The sequence below is a fragment of the Mustela nigripes genome, chromosome 16 (assembly GCF_022355385.1).
Source record: "Mustela nigripes isolate SB6536 chromosome 16, MUSNIG.SB6536, whole genome shotgun sequence".
NCBI lineage: Eukaryota > Metazoa > Chordata > Mammalia > Carnivora > Mustelidae > Mustela > Mustela nigripes.
This window is the reverse complement of record NC_081572.1, coordinates 19,838,502-19,854,890: the sequence shown is the minus strand read 5'-3', so window position 1 is coordinate 19,854,890 and position 16,389 is coordinate 19,838,502. Positions and strand designations below refer to the sequence as shown.

At 45.5% G+C, this 16,389-nt stretch overlaps 1 protein-coding gene across 1 annotated transcript in view; it reads right to left on the bottom strand.

The window, feature by feature from the left end:
- Nucleotides 1-2,186: 2,186 nt before the first annotated feature.
- The window catches only part of LOC132004115 (signal transducer and activator of transcription 5B-like), a 70,764-nt gene continuing 56,561 nt past the window's right edge, over nucleotides 2,187-16,389 (bottom strand). The window contains exons 6-16 of the mRNA XM_059380219.1: nucleotides 15,782-16,299; nucleotides 15,304-15,391; nucleotides 15,101-15,223; nucleotides 14,226-14,318; nucleotides 10,866-11,072; nucleotides 9,989-10,083; nucleotides 9,756-9,886; nucleotides 7,801-7,971; nucleotides 5,718-5,769; nucleotides 5,277-5,384; nucleotides 2,187-4,758 (exon numbers count right to left, since the gene is read on the bottom strand). Coding sequence (XP_059236202.1) covers nucleotides 4,632-4,758; nucleotides 5,277-5,384; nucleotides 5,718-5,769; nucleotides 7,801-7,971; nucleotides 9,756-9,886; nucleotides 9,989-10,083; nucleotides 10,866-11,072; nucleotides 14,226-14,318; nucleotides 15,101-15,223; nucleotides 15,304-15,391; nucleotides 15,782-16,299 — 1,713 coding nt within the window. The 3' untranslated portion in view covers nucleotides 2,187-4,631. The remainder of the gene's footprint in view (nucleotides 4,759-5,276; nucleotides 5,385-5,717; nucleotides 5,770-7,800; nucleotides 7,972-9,755; nucleotides 9,887-9,988; nucleotides 10,084-10,865; nucleotides 11,073-14,225; nucleotides 14,319-15,100; nucleotides 15,224-15,303; nucleotides 15,392-15,781; nucleotides 16,300-16,389) is intronic.

Here is a 16,389-nt window from a genome sequence, read left to right as displayed (position 1 = left end):
GTGACTATTTCTACTTAAATCTTCTTTCTCAGTTGGTTATTTAGGAGTATGTTGTTTAACTTCCATGTATTTGTGAATTTTCCAGGGCTTGTTCTTGTTATTTACTTGTTTAATGAGTGGCTGGATCATTTTAGGGAGTCTGCCTACTTCCCACACCCCTCCAGAGTGTGAAGCCTGATGCCGGTCTGTAAGGCGGGACAGACTTAAGAATGCCCACAGTCGCCCTAGCACAACTAGGGCGATTTTCACAGATGGGTCTGTCTCCCTGACCACACCCAACTGTTAAGCCGCAGGCACTGTTAGCTGATTGTTACCTATTTTTCAACAATGCTTTGGGGAGGGGCGCCTGGGTGGCTCAGTGGGTTAAAGCCTCTGCCTTCCACTCAGGTCATGATCCCAGGCTCCTGGGAACGAGCCCCGCATTGGGCTCTCTGCTCAGCAGGGAGCCTGCTTCCTCCTCTCTCTGACTCCCTCTCTGCCTACTTGTAATCTCTGTCAAATAAATAAATAAAAATTAAAAAAAAAAAAAACCCACAATGCTTTGGGGAGTAAGTTGCTCCAGAAATTGATCCAATCAAGTTCAGTCTTCTTTGAAGGGACAGTTTGACAGCCAGGGTTTGAGATTTGTTCTGACCCCAAGAAAGAACCTCCTCGCTGTCTTTGCCCATCCCTCTGTAGCACACTACCTGGCCCCGTTTCAGGCTCTATCTCCGATAAAGCTATTGTTCTCCTGCCATTTGCCCTTCATCACAAACCTCCAGTGTTTTCCTTTCTTTTTTTAAAGATTTTATTTATTTATTTGACACAGGGAGAGAGAGAGATCCCAAGCAGGCAGAGAGAGAGAGAGAGGCAGAAGCAGGCTCCCTGCTGAGCAGAAAGCCCGATGCGGGGCTCGATCCCAGGACCCTGAGACCATGACCTGGGCTGAAGGCAGAGGCTTAACCCACTGAGCCACCCAGGTGCCCCAAACCTCCAGTGTTTTTGAGAGCACTCTTAAGCTTGAATTTCTCTTGCAAAAGAAGTCCATTCCTTGGAGGATTCGAAGTTCTCTGTTCTAAAGCCTACTCTGCATACACATCTCCTAGCCCTGATCATTTTTTAAAAAATATTTTGAGTGAATGAGAAAGCCTGAGTGGGTGGTGGGGGCAGAAGCAGAGGGAGAGAGAATTTCAAGCAGGATCCACTCTGAGCCCAACACTGGGCTCGATCTCAGGACCCGGAGATGATCCTGCCCTCCTTCATCGCCAGCAGCTGCCTGCTCTTGTCTCTCTGGCCGAATGCCTCTCTTTTCTTAATTCTATGTGTTCTTTAGAGGAGTCAGCTCAAGTTAATTGGTGCCTTTTCTCCGTATTCTCTGGTATTCAGTAAGGGCCTCAGGATAACTTTACTATGGCACAAGCCAATATCCTATCATGACTGGTTGTGTGGCTGTCTTTTCCCAGCCAAAATCCTCTTGAGAACGATTTCTTGTCCTACATACCATGCCCTGTGCAGGGTGGACACTTGAAATGTGCTGAAGTTTAAGGATGAACTTTCTTTTATTTTAAAGATCTTATTTATTCATTTGAGACAGAGAAAGCACGTGCAGGGGGAGCAGCAGAGGGAGAAGGAAAAGCAGGCTCCCCGTTAAGCTGGAAGCCCAGTGCCATGGGACTCGATTCCAGGACCCCAAGATCATGACCCAAGTGGAAGGGAGACGCTTAATTGACTGAGCCATCCAGGCGCCGCAAGGATCAGCTCTCTAAAAGGAAGAGTGTGGTATCAGGAGGCAGGAGATAACAGACTATCATTCTAATTTTTAAAACAGGCAGTTCAGAAATGCCCCCTCTGCCACCAAAGCTGAAGACATTCTCTCTGAGGCCAATTCCCAACTAGTTCTGCTTTTCACAGTCACACTGATGATTTTGAATATTTCCCTATCAAAACTACCCTCTTGGGGCGCCTGGGTGGCTCAGTGGGTTAAAGCCTCTGCCTTCGGCTCAGGTCATGATCCCAGGGTCCTGGGATCGAGCCCCACATCGGGCTCTCTGCTCAGCAGGGAGCCTGCTTCTCCCTCTCTCTCTCTGCCTGCCTCTCTGCCTACTTGTGATCTCTGTCAAATAAATAAATAAAAAATCTAAAAAAAAAAAAAACAAAACTATCCTCTTTCACCACCTGATGGAAAAAAATAAAAACAGAACTCAGTATTGTCCCTTCAGAGGAAGAAGTCTTTATTATAACATAAAATACACAATTTTGTGACTGCCCCAAATTGTACACAATACTTTTTTGATGGCTATATAGTAATCTGCCTCAACACTAAAATATATATCTGAAATAATTTCACAAAGTTTTAGAAAGAAAAATTATAAAAAGTATACTTCTACTTTGTTATATTCACTTTTAGTCTCCCCATCCCCCTACAAAACCCTGCACATTCCACACATTGAAATATTTTGATGATACGTGTGTGTGTGTGTGTATGTGTGTGTGAGTGAGAGAGAGCAAGTGAGAGGCAGAGGTGTACAACTTGCCAGTGCCTCTTCTGTGGTTTGCAGGAATAGGGAGAAAAGAGAAAATATAACGCAGATAGCAAGCACACCTTTACAGTCAAAAATCTCTCCCATCTCTAGGCACCGCCTCAGGAAAACTGAGGACAGCTCAGCAATTGTACAAGCACAGGACCCCTACGCTCGGGGCAGCCACACTTTTCAGTACCCGCAACCCCAGTGCCAACTGTAAAGGGCAAACTCTGCCCTCAGCATTCCCGGGGGCTGGGTCCGGTCCAGGCTGAAGGGGTGTCAGGCCCCGCCTGTCAGGGCCCCCGGAACTCCCAGCGCAGCACTCACAGGCCAGTGTTGGTGAAGCCCGTGGGACAGGCAGGTCAGGGTCCGAGAGCGGTCCGGCTTCCTTTTCTCCTTTCCCCACCGCTCTGATCCTCACGGTAGAATTTTAATCAAATCTTGAGGGGCATGTAAAGGGCTTAGCCGCATCCTATGTCAATGCTGGTATCATGGAGGGGTCGGCCTGCTCCTCAGAGGCAGAGAGAGTCTACTGCCTGGCATAGAAAAATAAATCAGTGTATGAAACCAAGCCAGGGCAAACAGCAGCTTTTAAAAAGTCATCTTCCAATAAATAATTTACTACAGAGGAATATTTTCCTTTAACATCAAAACACTGATAAATTCAGAAGTCACTTTTGTAAAAAAAATATGTTTATTTACTCACATGTATAAAAATAAGGTTTTTAGGACCATTCTCTCCTGGATGCAGTCATTGATTCTTGGGGGGGGGGCAGGGGTGAGTGGCCTTGTAGGCCTACCCCAAAAGCTAGATCTCCTTCCCTCGCTTCCCACCTGACTGCCATAGCCCATTCCTTCCATCTGATATAAAGCTATGGAAGAAATTGTGGACAACGTTATACTGAAGCTGTTTTCATTTTGTTTTTTGCAGCTTACCAAACATCCCAGGAAATCCACTGACTGCATTTCCCCAAACTACCAATGCCCGGCACCTGGCAGCCCGTACCAAGTGGGCAATGACACCGAGGAACATGTTGGCCCTGGGTTCACACTGCATTCCTGCCACCCCCTCCCCAAGACAGCCCGTATGAACAGTGAAGGGAAACGAGGTGACTTGGGTATGAATGGCACAGGACCCGCCACAGGAAGAAAGAACTGTGATGTCTCATGAGGGTGGGAAGAGGAAAACAAGAAGTCTCAATTTAGAAATAAAACACCACCATGTGCAAACAGCCGTCATCAGTAAGCCTCGCAGTAACCACACGTGGGCAGAAGGATGGGCAGACTGGAGGGCAGATGTCCCAGGGAGCAAGGCAACTTTCTCAGCGCCTATGGGCCTTCCACTCTAGCCACGACACAAAGGACGTCAGTGTCGTAAGCTGTAGTTACATGACCCTCTCTCTAATTCATCAAACGTGTGGGTGCGTGTATACACACAGAGAGCTGAGCAGAATTCCACAGAGTGGAAGGAAGGAGGGTGAAGGAGAGAACATGTAGATGGGTTAAGTGTTATTTAAAAAGCCACTACCCATCGGACAACCCATGACCTCCCTTGCCCCAACAATCACTATACGTTCCCTCTTTACCCATCCCTACCCAGGAAAACAGGGGTGGAGGAGAGGGAAGGCATGAGGACGGCTTTCTTTTTCAAAAGGCAGTTTGTACGTTTCAAAGGAAAGCAGAGAGGATCACGGTTATATATCAATTGCTTGGCAGACACAGTGACAAACCTCACAGAGAGGAGGTACTTTCTCCTCCCTATGTCCTTCTCTTACTTGAGCAGACACATGGCCAAGTTCCAAGGTTTGTGGAACTACTGCCTTTTTGCACAAGGTTGAAACAACCACAGCCTCTGTTTGTGGCCCCAATGCTGCAACTGAACTCTGCACAGCAAGGGGGAGAAACAGCCCAACGTGCAAACTCACACACGCGCGTGTGCACACACACACACACTCACACTCCCTTCACTGGTGCCACCATGCACAGAAATACTAAAGTCACAACTAGTATTAACACTTCACATTATGAGTATTGTTTCCAAAGAGAAGCGATTCATGGAATTAAAACATCCACAAGAGTAACTCCTCTGGCGAGGATGAAGAAGCTGCAGACGGAGACGGGGTGGGGGGGTCACGACTGCGCATGAGGGATCCACTGACTGTCCATAGGTCGGCCTAAGAGCTCTTCCACACGCCGTGCCACATCCATTGTGTCATCCAGATCAAAGTCCCCGTCGTTGTCAAGAACAGGGTCAGGGCTTCGAAGGAAAACAGAAAAGATGACAGGAAGGGAAAGGCTGTCAGAGGCTCGATGATGAGCAGCAGAGACCAACCCAAGCCCCAAACCCCACCAGGTGAATGGCCCAGGCTTGCCTATACCCCCTGCCTAGGCTTCGTGGGAAAAGACACTCATGATCTAAACAGTGGTGAATAGAATCCTTTGCTATCTGGACAGAGAGACTCAAACTACAATACCCACCCAGCTGTCCCTAACGCTGGCTGTCCACACACCTAAAGCCCATCTGGCCCTCACACAGAACAAGAAAAATCTCCACTTTGGGAGAGGAGAGTATAAGACATTTGCCCAAATGCACTCTAAATTACCAATATCTTCTGGTCAAATCTGTCTCCCACCTGGGTACATGCTAGAGCCTAGCCTGGGTGATCTCAGACCCACCGGAGACCTGGGGCCTTTTGCCCACTAGCCTTCAGGATGCCCAGCCTGAGACCAGGTGCCCAGTTCCTCCCTGCAGAGCCCCATCAGAACACCACCTACTTCTGGGGGTACATGTTATAATGAGCAGGGGGGCACACGGCTGGGGAGGGGGCCTGGTCCATGTAGGTGGCGCTGGCCCCGGCAGAGTCTGCAGATGCATTCACAAACCTGCAGGAGAAACAAGGCAGAGCCTTAGTGGCCTCCAGGCAGCAGGTGACCTGGGGAGGGCTTGGGGGGACATTTTTACACCTTTTTTGGGGGTGTGGAAGGACAAAGTGCCCACTGGGCCTGGGACTCCAGCTGCGGGAGTGGGGCCCTGGGTCCTGGTCCCACTGAGACTAAGCCCAGTTCCTTCTCCAGGGCTAAGCCAGGTTTTAGGCAGGGAAGGAAGGGCTGGGCCACGCAGTGCCGGTGAGTGGGAGGAACAGGGCTGAGGGGAGAGTGGCTTGAGGAGAGAGAAAGGAGGCAAGAGGAGACCAGAGCCAGACCCTGGGTACTTACTCAGGGACCACTTGCTTGATCTGTGGCTTCACATATCCATCCACTGCTTTAGCTGCCAAGGGGGGAAACAGTGATGAGAAGCAAAGTTCTCAATGAAATAAAAATGCAACCTCCCTTAAGAATCACATCTTTTCTCTGGATAGTACACAACTACTTCATTCTATCTTAGGATCTGATACAAGCACTTAATATTTTAATTTGTTAGGAGGACCTGGTCTAGAAGCCTTAATACTAAAAGTGTAAATTAAAATATCTTCTGAGTTGGCTTGGATGTGTTAATAAATTCTTCAAACCACAGAAAACATATACTTCAGCACAAATCCAAACCAAGCATTAATTGTACACTAAGTATAAAAAGAAAAAATATTTTAAAAGTTTAAAGTTATAGATGCAGCTGAGTGATAAGGATTTGCTTTGTGATAAGGATTTGCTTTGTGTCCCAGGGAATAAATCGAGGTGAGCAGAAGAGGACAAATTTTCAATCACAGAAAGAATGTTGTTATAATTAGAACTGCCCACAAAAGAAAGGGGCTGTCTTGGGAAAAATTGATTTCCCATCACTGAAGAGTTTTAAGCAGAAGATGTACAAACACTTGTCAGGGGTAGTACCGAGAAATCAGAGAGGAATGAATCTGACTTGATGGTCCCCATAGTCATTCTGAGTATCTCCTCTTTTAGGAAAGGGAGTATCAGTCAAGTATCTGTGCTCTTTTGTTTCCCTGCACTCTCTGCGTTTGGGGTTAATCAGATGGTCACTCATCCTGTATTGTCCATGCCCTGTGGCTGGTTAAGAATGCTGGTGTGGGGGCGCCTGGGTGGCTCAGTGGGTTAAGCATCGACTCTTTATCTCTTTTTTTTCTTAAAAATTTTATTTATTTATTTGATAGAGAGAGAGATCACAAGTAGGCAAAGAGGTGGGCAGAGAGAGAGGGAGAAACAGGCTCCCTGCTGAGCAGGTCTGTAAATACAATCTTATAACATCACTTTAATGACTGCATAGAATTCCACTGTATGTTGATTTGATGTTATTTGAGAGACTTACAGTTTAGGTTATTCACAGTTTTCTGTTGTGAATTAATATCGAGATAACCTGGCGTACCTGGCTGACTCATTCATTAGAGCATGCAACTCTTTTTCTTTTTTTTTTAAAGATTTTATTTATTTATTTGACAGGCAGAGGTCACAAGCAGGCAGAGAGGCAGGCAGAGAGAGAGGAGGAAGCAGGCTCCCTGCTGAGCAGAGAGCCCGATGTGGGGCTCGGTCCCAGGACCCTGGGATCATGACTTGAGCCGAAGGCAGAGGCTTTAACCCACTGAGCCACCCAGGCGCCCCAGAGCATGCAACTCTTGATGTCAAGATCCGGTGTTCAAGCCCCACATTGGGGGTAGCTTACTACATACATTCGTACGTACATATATACATGTGCACGTACATAAATAAACTAACTCACTGAGATAACCTGGTGCATGCATCCTGTTCGACTATTTCCCTAGGATAAATGCCTAATCTGTTCCAAACTTTTCTGGAAATTTTATAATTAATACAGAATACTTTTATGAACAGAAACACTAAAACCATCTGTTTTGAAAAACAAGTTTTATCTTTTTTAAAAAATTTTATTTATTTATATGAGAGAGAGAGAGAGAGCGAAAGAGCAAGCAGGAAAAGCAGCAGAGAGGGGAAGCAGATTCCACACTGAGCAGGGAGCCTGACATGGGGCTCAATCCCAGGACCCTGAGATCACGACCTAAGCCAAAGGCAGATGCTTAACCGACTGGGCCACTCATGTGCCCCAAATTTTATATTTCTAATTTTACTTGATCTAAGCTTGTTTTAAAAACAATTTGAAAAAAATAATAATAAAAGCAATTCATTCCCTTCCATTTGATATTTGGGTTAGCAGCAGATATGATTGAAGAATATATATAGTCTGGGATTTACAATTCTCCTGAATAATGCTTGAACACCAATAACTAAATACTAATTGTGTACGTGTTTTTGCAAGACAGACACACATACACACGTAAAACTAAAAGAAAACGAAAATCACAACAAAACCCAATCAGAGCACAAACACCGTTACCAGTGGCAGGCTCGCACGGAACTGGTGTATAGTATCTGGAGTACACTTCATCTTTTGGCCGATCAGGAAACACATAGATGAGGTAATTCAGGTCCCCCAAACGGTCGGCCAGGGACCGGATGGAGAAGTCTCTGGTGGTAAAAGGCATCAGGTTCCAAAACATCCTTTCCTCTAGAATAATAAACAGAATAATCATATTCTAAGCAGATTTCTTTTTTTAAATTTTTTATTTTTTTTATAAACATATATTTTTATCCCCAGGGGTACAGGTCTGTGAACTGCCAGATTTACACACTTCACAGCACTCACCATAGCATATACCCTCCCCAATGTCCATAACCCCGCCCCCCTCTTCCAATCCCCCTTCCCCCAGCAACCCTCAGTTTGTTTTGTGAGATTAAGAGTCACTTATGGTTTGTCTCCCTCCCAATCCCATCTTGTTTCATTTATTCTTCTCCTAGCCCCCATGTTGCATCTCCACTTCCTCATATCAGGGAGATCATATGATAGTTGTCTTTCTCCGTCTAAGCAGATTTCTAAACAGAAAATCTTAAAACCCAAATATACTACAAATCAAAGCTCTATATTAGAACTGTCCCGATAAAGATCTCCATTTAAAAATAGCCACAGGTTGTAGGTCACCTCGTTGGCTCAGTCTTAACAGTTAAGCGTTTGACTTTTGATTTCTGGCTCACGTCGTGACCTCAGGATTGTGGGATGCATCCCCATGTTGGGCTCCACCTGATAGCAGGGAGTCTGCTTGGGGATCTCTCCCCCTCTGCCCCTACCCCTCTCCACTCTCTCTTAAATATGTGAATAAAACTTAAAAAAAAAAAAAAAAAAAAAAGACCAAATGAGGTTGTGGCTCAATTATTTAAGAAAGTGACAGGGAGATAAGCTGGTAGGCACTTCCCTAGAGGTCCATGATCTCAGGTAGTTTCATTCAAATGGTTTTCAGTTCCTCTGTAGAAGAAATAGTTCTTACTGACTCCAAGCCTTGACCCCTGTACAAAAGTACATGAGAGAGCCAGGAAGCATGTCCACGTCATGCAGAGGCTGCACGAGAGCTATGAAAAGCTGCTAGTATCTTTAAGTTGCAAAAAAATGAGTGAGCTACCCTTAACTTATTGTGAGGATCAGAGAAAAGAATTGTTCTTGGATGGAAATAGTCAGTGGCCATGGCTTTATGTTGATTAGGATAAAGGAATAATTGAAATAGCATATTACTCTGGGGCACCTGGGTGGCTCAGTTGGTTAAGCATAGCCTTTGGCTCAGGTCATGATCCCAGGGTTCTGGGATCGAGCCCTGTATCAGGCTCCCTGCTCAGCGAGGAGCCTGCTTCTCCCTCTCCTCCCTGCTGTTGCTCTCTCTTGCTATTTCTTTCTCTCAGATAAAATCTTTTAAAAAAGTAAAATAAAATAGAACATTACTTCCAGTCTAATGACTCCCTAATCATCCAAGTAATTCTTCACTGAAATAAGCTCTGGTTCAGTAATAAGAAGGCAGACATTTCAAAAGGGAAGCAGCTCAGATTGTGGACAGAACGCTGTATGACAGGTATCTACTTCACCGTTACACAGGTGTCTCTCAGAATTAGTAACTGTGTTCCCCATGGTATGATTTTATTAGCTGCTTTGCTACCCCAGCTGCACCATGGTGACCCATTTGCAGGCCCTTCATCAGAAATGACCCCATAATTAGTGCTCAGTAAGTCATTTGTTGAAGTAATTTTACAACAAAAGCAGCTAACTAGAACCATATTTTAAAGCTTTTTTACTTATTCACTTGAGATGGGGGAGGGTAAAGGGAGAAGCAGACTCCCTGCTGAGCCAGGAGCCTGATGTGGGGCTTGATCCCAGAACCCAGAGATCATGACCTGAGCCAAAGGCAGATGCTTAACCATCTGAGCCACCCAGGCACCCCCAAAATATGTTCCAAAAAGGAGGGAACTCACGAGAATCAAACTTCCAAGCAATGGTGATGCCGCCAATTTCAGAGTCGCTGAATCTCAGCAGGAAGGTCCCATCAGGCTTGTTAATGAGTAGGTCATGGGCCTGTTGCTTGTTCACGAAACCCAAAATAGCCCTGGATCACAGAGGCCAAAGAGGAGAAACAGATGTGATGTTTTAACAGCGGAAAGAAGAGCTTTATACTCTATTGGCTGACTTAGGAAATGACAATTCTCACCCATCATTCCAATGAGGCTTGAGATGTTTTTTTAACACTTCCATCACACCATCGAACCACTGCCAGAATGTGTAATTTCGCCCTGGTAAATTCTCCTGGTTGGAGATACAACAATGAGCACAAGAAGGCCAAGTGTAACACCTAGAATATTGCCTGCGAATACTTAAATTAAAAAAAAATTAAATGAAAAACAAACATCTACACTGTCAGAATCATACAAATAAACATGCTTGTCCAAGTTTTACCAAATGGTCCTACCGTCAAAAACCCAGACAGAGAGGAAGACAGAAGGGAAAACAGAGAAGTTACCAACCCCCAGTGGCCCCCTGCTACAAACAACTTCACTTGGATTTGGGCTGACTTGTCCTTTGCTTTTATGAATTAGGACACTTAAAACACCTGGGAATGGAGGTGTACGCAAAGAGAAACAAAAGGTGGGACATCTCAATGACCCGATGCTGGGGGAGACGCTTCCTCCCTCAGCATTCCCTCTGGTGGGCTGAGGGCCCCACGGTAGCCTGGCTCTGCAGGATTATGTAGCAGGGAGCATCAGAGAGTCCATGGGAAAGAACCATGGACTTCTGATCACAAAAAGCTTTACTTCTTGTGAGACATGCTCTCATTTGCTTTGCTCTATTTCCTTTATAAAGGGAAAAAAATCCACTAGCTGCACACAAAGCCCAGTTTACTTAAATATTCAAAGACCGAATTTTCTACATAAAAAATTATGTGCTTATCCATCTGTTCAGGAGCTTCCTATTACGTGGGGCCCATTTTATTAGAGTCATGAAGAACAAACGCCCCGGGGCTGGAAGCCTCCGGAAGGCATCTAGTTCAGAGGGACTGATCCAAGGGCAGCTGGTGGCAGGTCCCTCACCCTGTTGAACTGGGACCAGGACACGGACATGCCATTATAGTCTTCAAGGTGGCTGCTGCTGCTGTTGAACAGTTTCTGGGCCAGGAACACGAGGTTCTCCTTGGTCAGGCCGCGGTTGCTCTGCACTTCGGCCTTGAATTTCATGTTGAGTGCCTCACACAGCTGTGGCCACAGCACTTTGTCAGGCACGGCGAATGGCACCCTGCCCTGAGGCGGAGGGAAGCCAGAATCTTATGAGAAAACAGTTGCATGATTTATTCACTCAACCCGCAAAATGAAAACACTGATGGCTCAATGCTGTTACAAACATTTGTCTCGCTGAGCCTGAAGATAAATTCTAACTTTTTTGACATAGGCAGCTCTGTGAGACAACTTAGGAGGTACCCTCAAGCTCTCTATGGTGTTCTGTAAATGAGCTGCTGAACCTCCAGTCTCATCCTATATTCTAAGAGCCACAGAACCAAAACGGGAACCAAAGCGGGAACGGGACTCAGACTGGTTCTCTAGCGGCAGGCAGAGAGAATAGTGTGCATACTCACGCACACGTGTGCATAAGTGTGATCCTTGAACCCAGCTCAATGTGAAAAAATTTTATGTGGAAGAATGGAAACGGAGTTGGACCACTTGTAATTGAGGAGCAGGTTATAATATGGATTTTTAATAAACTGTTTTTCATCCCATTCAGACATGGCACTTCATTTTATTTTTCCATTATTACAACATTTTTTGGGGGAATAGGCAACAGAATCACATAATATAAAATTTTAAAAGTATGGAAGGGTATACAGTGATGTGTCTTTTGTTTTGTTTTGTTTTAAGGCTTTATTTGGGAGAGAAGGAGAGCAGCAGAAGGAAAGGGAGAAGCAGACTCCCTGCTGGGCAGGAAGGTAGATGTGGGGCTCAATCCCAGGACCCTGGGAACATGACCTGAGCTTAAGGCAGATGCTTACCAGGCTGAGCCACCCAGGTGCCCCGTGAAGTCACTTTCTTAACTCTGTGTCCCAGCAGCCCAGTTCCTCTGCCCAGAACATATAATCTAGTTTATTGTGTATGCCTCCAAAGATATTCTATGCATGCCGGGAAATATATATAACTTTTCATTTTTAAAAATATAAATGGGGGCACCTGGGTGGCTCTCTCAGTTAAGCACCCGACTCTTGATTTTTGGCTCAGGTCATGATCTCAGGGTTGTGAGACTGAGACCTGCATTGGGTTCTATGCTCAGCAGGGAGTCCGCCTGAGAATCTCTCTCTCCCTTTCCTGCTATCCCTGCCTCCGCTCATGTACTCTCTCTCTAAATAAAAACAAAATAAATAAATAAATTATTGAATATATATATATATATATATATATATATATATTTACCTATTTTTATATATTATTTATATATATTATATATATTACATATATAGAATAGCATATAATCCACATGTTCTACCTCTCCCTTTTCTCACTTAATATCTGTAAGACCTTACATTAGCACATAAACACATGTTCTTCTGTGGCTGCTAAATATTCCACAGTATGGAAGAACAATACTATAGTTAGCCAGGCCCCCATAGATGGACATCTATGTATCAGCCCAGTGATCTTCAGCTATTATAAACAAGTCTGCAACGTACTTATGTCATCTGACACAGATGGAAATATATCTCTAGAATAAATCCCCACAAGTATGTATTTATTTTAAAAGAGCATAAGATGTACACTAGTCATTAACACAACTGAAAATGCTAAAAATGCTTATTTATTTAGGTATTGCCTAAATTTAGGCAATTTATTTAGCAATGACATGTTGCAAGAGCTGCCAACGTGACACGAGGAATGAGCTTGGACAGGCAGGGAGGGGAATGAGAGGACAGGCAGCAAAACCTATCCAGGAGGCTTATGAGGACTTGCTGCAGGCAGTTTTAAGAGAAGCCTCAAACTTGGGATCTGCAGAATGGGCATGGGAGAATTTCTGTTATAAATCTCACCTTTGCAGCAAAAATACTGTTCTATAAAGAGGACTGTTTTTTTGTTTTTTTTTTTAGATTTTTAAAAATTTGTTTATTTTAGAGAGAGAGCTTGAGAGGGGAGAGGGTCAGAGGGAGAAGCAGACTCCTTTTGAGCAGGCAGCCCGATGTGGGACTTGATCCCGGGATTCTAGATCATGACCTGAGCTGAAGGCAGTTGCCCAACCGAGCCACCCAGGAGCCCCTGTAAAGAGGACTGCTGAGAGAACTCACTGAGACTCTTCATGTTAGAGTATGTGAGAGAAGGATATAATTCTATATCCTGAATGCCAACCAGAACCTTTTATCAGGCTTTCATGGAGTATGTGCTGCTGGAAATGTGTGATACCTAGAGCTCTTCCTAATTAAATGTTTTAAAGATGCTCATCAAGTGCACATGAGTGGTCGGAGAGTGTTTGACGCACAGATCCACAAAACCACGTTCCTGCCCTTAGACAAAGCATCTCATTCTTCGTGAGTTGGTATGAATCACGGAACCTCAAGTTTGGAGAAGACATGAAACAGCACCCTCATCGAATGGAGGGAAGAGGGCAGGAAGCAACTGCTAAACTATAAGGAATGCTCTGAGAGGTCTACCTTCTGGAGTCCTAAACTCCACTCATGGTCTGACCCAAGGATTTATTTATTTATTCATTTATTAAAGATGTTTATTTATTTATTTGTTTGTTTGTTTGTTAGAGAGAGAGAGAAAGCATGCGCGCAAGCACTGGCAGATGGAGGCAGAGGGAGAAGCGGGCTCCCCACCGAGCAAGGAGCCCGATGTGGGACTCGATCCCAGGATGCTGGGATCATGACCTGAACTGAAGGCAGCTGCTTAACCAACTGAGCCACCCAGGTGTCCCTGACCCAAGGATTTAAAACACTATTCACTAAACAGTGACTACGTGACAAACATTTTGTATTTTGTATGTTACCTAATTTCATTTATTATTTTTTAACGTAAACTCTGTGCCCAAAATGGGACCTGAACTCATGATCCCCAGATCAAGACTTGCATGCTCTCCTGACTGAGCCAGCCAGGTGCCCCTGAATGTTACCTAATTTCATCTTTCTAGCAGCACTATGGACCACTACCATCCCTGTGGTATGGACACTTGGGGAAACTTAGGCTCAAAGAGAGAAAGTGAATTCCCTGTGGTCACAAGGTGAGGAAATGGTGGGGCGTGAGTTTAACCCTTGGCCAGATTCCAAGCTCACGCTCTTTCCATTCTCCACATACTCTCTACTCTGCCTCCCACTACAGAAATCTGCGCTTTTCTATGCTTTTCTGGGAGAGAACACATGAAAGAGATTCATGACACCAGCGTCAGGATCTTAGACCCACAGGCTCAGGGAATCCACTCACAGGCTCTGCAAAAGCATTGTCCCAGAGGACGGTGGCCGTCGCATTGTTGTCCTGGCTGCCATGGACGATCACCACCACTGGGAGGGACAGGGTCTAGAAACACAAAAGAGAAAGGCTGAGTGCCAAGAGCGACACGTTCCTCTCTTGCTTTTCTTTTTCTTTATCACAACACGTTCATTCTCTCTTCAGTTTCACTAAGTGTCACACTTGAATAGAAAACCTGATTGGCTCCAGGAATCACAGGACCCTTCACAGTGGTGCAATCTTAGAAATTTTAGATATTTTAAGAAGTGTTGGCTTAGATACTTCTGAAGGAGGCAGTAAGGTTCTCAAAAGGAGAAGAAGAGAGAAAAGAGAAAGAGTATGGAGTATTTCTAGAAGAAAATAGCAAGTAACAAATGTCTCAAAATTACTACAACTGTTACTTGAAGTCATCTGGAGTGATGTTTCCCTGATTTATTCCTACCGATATCTCCAGCTATTTCTTCTTTTTCTCTTTTTTAAAAAGATTTTATTTACTTATTTGACAGAGAGAGAGATCACAAATAGGCAGAGAGGCAGGCAGAGAGAGAGGAAGGGAAGCAGGCTCCCCGCCGAGCAGAGAACCCGATGTGAGGCTTGATCCCAGGACCCCGAGATCATGACCTGAGTCGAAGGCAGAAGCTTAACCAACTGAGCCACCCAGGCGCCCTCCAGCTATTTCAATTTGCTATTTCCTATTATTGCAGAACTTAAGAGAATCTAAGACACACAATTTTAAGGATGACGCCTCCCCATTTTCTGTCCACTGAAGGTTAAGACAGTATGTGATCAAAACAATTCTTTTGTAATACAAAGTACACACACACACACCACACGCTGAGGGAGGGCTTTACCTTGACTTGAAAAACCAGCTCATTTCCACCAACACTGAACTGTGATTCAAACAGGATTGTAAATTTTTCTTCTGTTACTGACTCTGCTCCACGACGGTCAGACCTCTTAATTCGTTTCAGGGACTGCAAAGGAGACAAATAAAAAAGGTTAGAGCCCTCACACAACTAGGGAAGATTTGTTCTTTTCCTTCTCCCATGCTCACCATGTTCCTGAAGTGCGCGCTGAGGGTGCCGGTGGCCTGGTGATACTCCATCACACAGCAGTTGTTCAGAATCTCGCCACTGTAGTCACTGCAGAGCAGAAAGAGACTAGACACAATACCCTCACAGTGTGTCAGTAAATGTAGGGTAGAAAATATATTAGGGGGGACCCAACAAAGAAGGTTGTAAAAATGGATATCATTTAAAGGAAATGTTAGCTCAATAAAATATATAAGATATAAACATACATTAACATAAAAGAAATGTTCTTGGATATATTCCTACCAAATGAATGAAAATCATGTGCTTTTCCACAGAAGGAAAGCCTGTTTGCTTTTTCTGAGCCAGAAGAGGCTAGAAGGGCTCACAGGGCTCCTAAAACGACTGGCAGCATCCAGAATGCTGACTAGGAGGCTGGAGCACATTGTTCCTGTTGTAAAGCCTTGAAAGAGCCAGACATGACGAGGAGGGCACGCGTACTTGCGGGTGTTCTCGTTCTTGAGCAGCGACTTGGCCTGCTGCTCGCTGATGATGGTGGCCTTCACCTGGGGGGGGTTCATGTGCACGTTCAGCTTCCCGCCCACCAGCAGGCGCACCGTCGCTGCAAACTTGGTCTGGGTCTTCAGGACCTGAGGGGGCTGCTTCTCAATGATGAACGTGCTGCGGGGACACAAGGGACCAGACCACACATGATGCTGACTCAGGGGACAGGGTCTGCCCACAGACGTGGGGAGGCTACCAGGGCTCAGCAGGCAAAGGAAGGGCACACGGCACAGCTCCTGTTCCCAGGGAGGACACCAAGAGTCAGAAGAGGTGGTGGGAGGGGAGGCAGTGACATGACTCAGCAGCTGGCCCAAGCTGGGGGGCGGACAAGGGTAGTCCATGGAGCGTCCACAACAGAGACTGGGCAAGGTCAACACCAAGCAGCCACTGCAACTGAGGACAGAGAGGGATGGGGACCCAAGGCAAAAGAGACAAGGATTCCAACGAGAGCCTCCCTACCACAACCCCGGTGGGCAGAGCATCCCTGGCCTGCTCCATGCCAACCACCCAGGAGCTGGACGTACTGGAGGCAGCAATCACCTGGT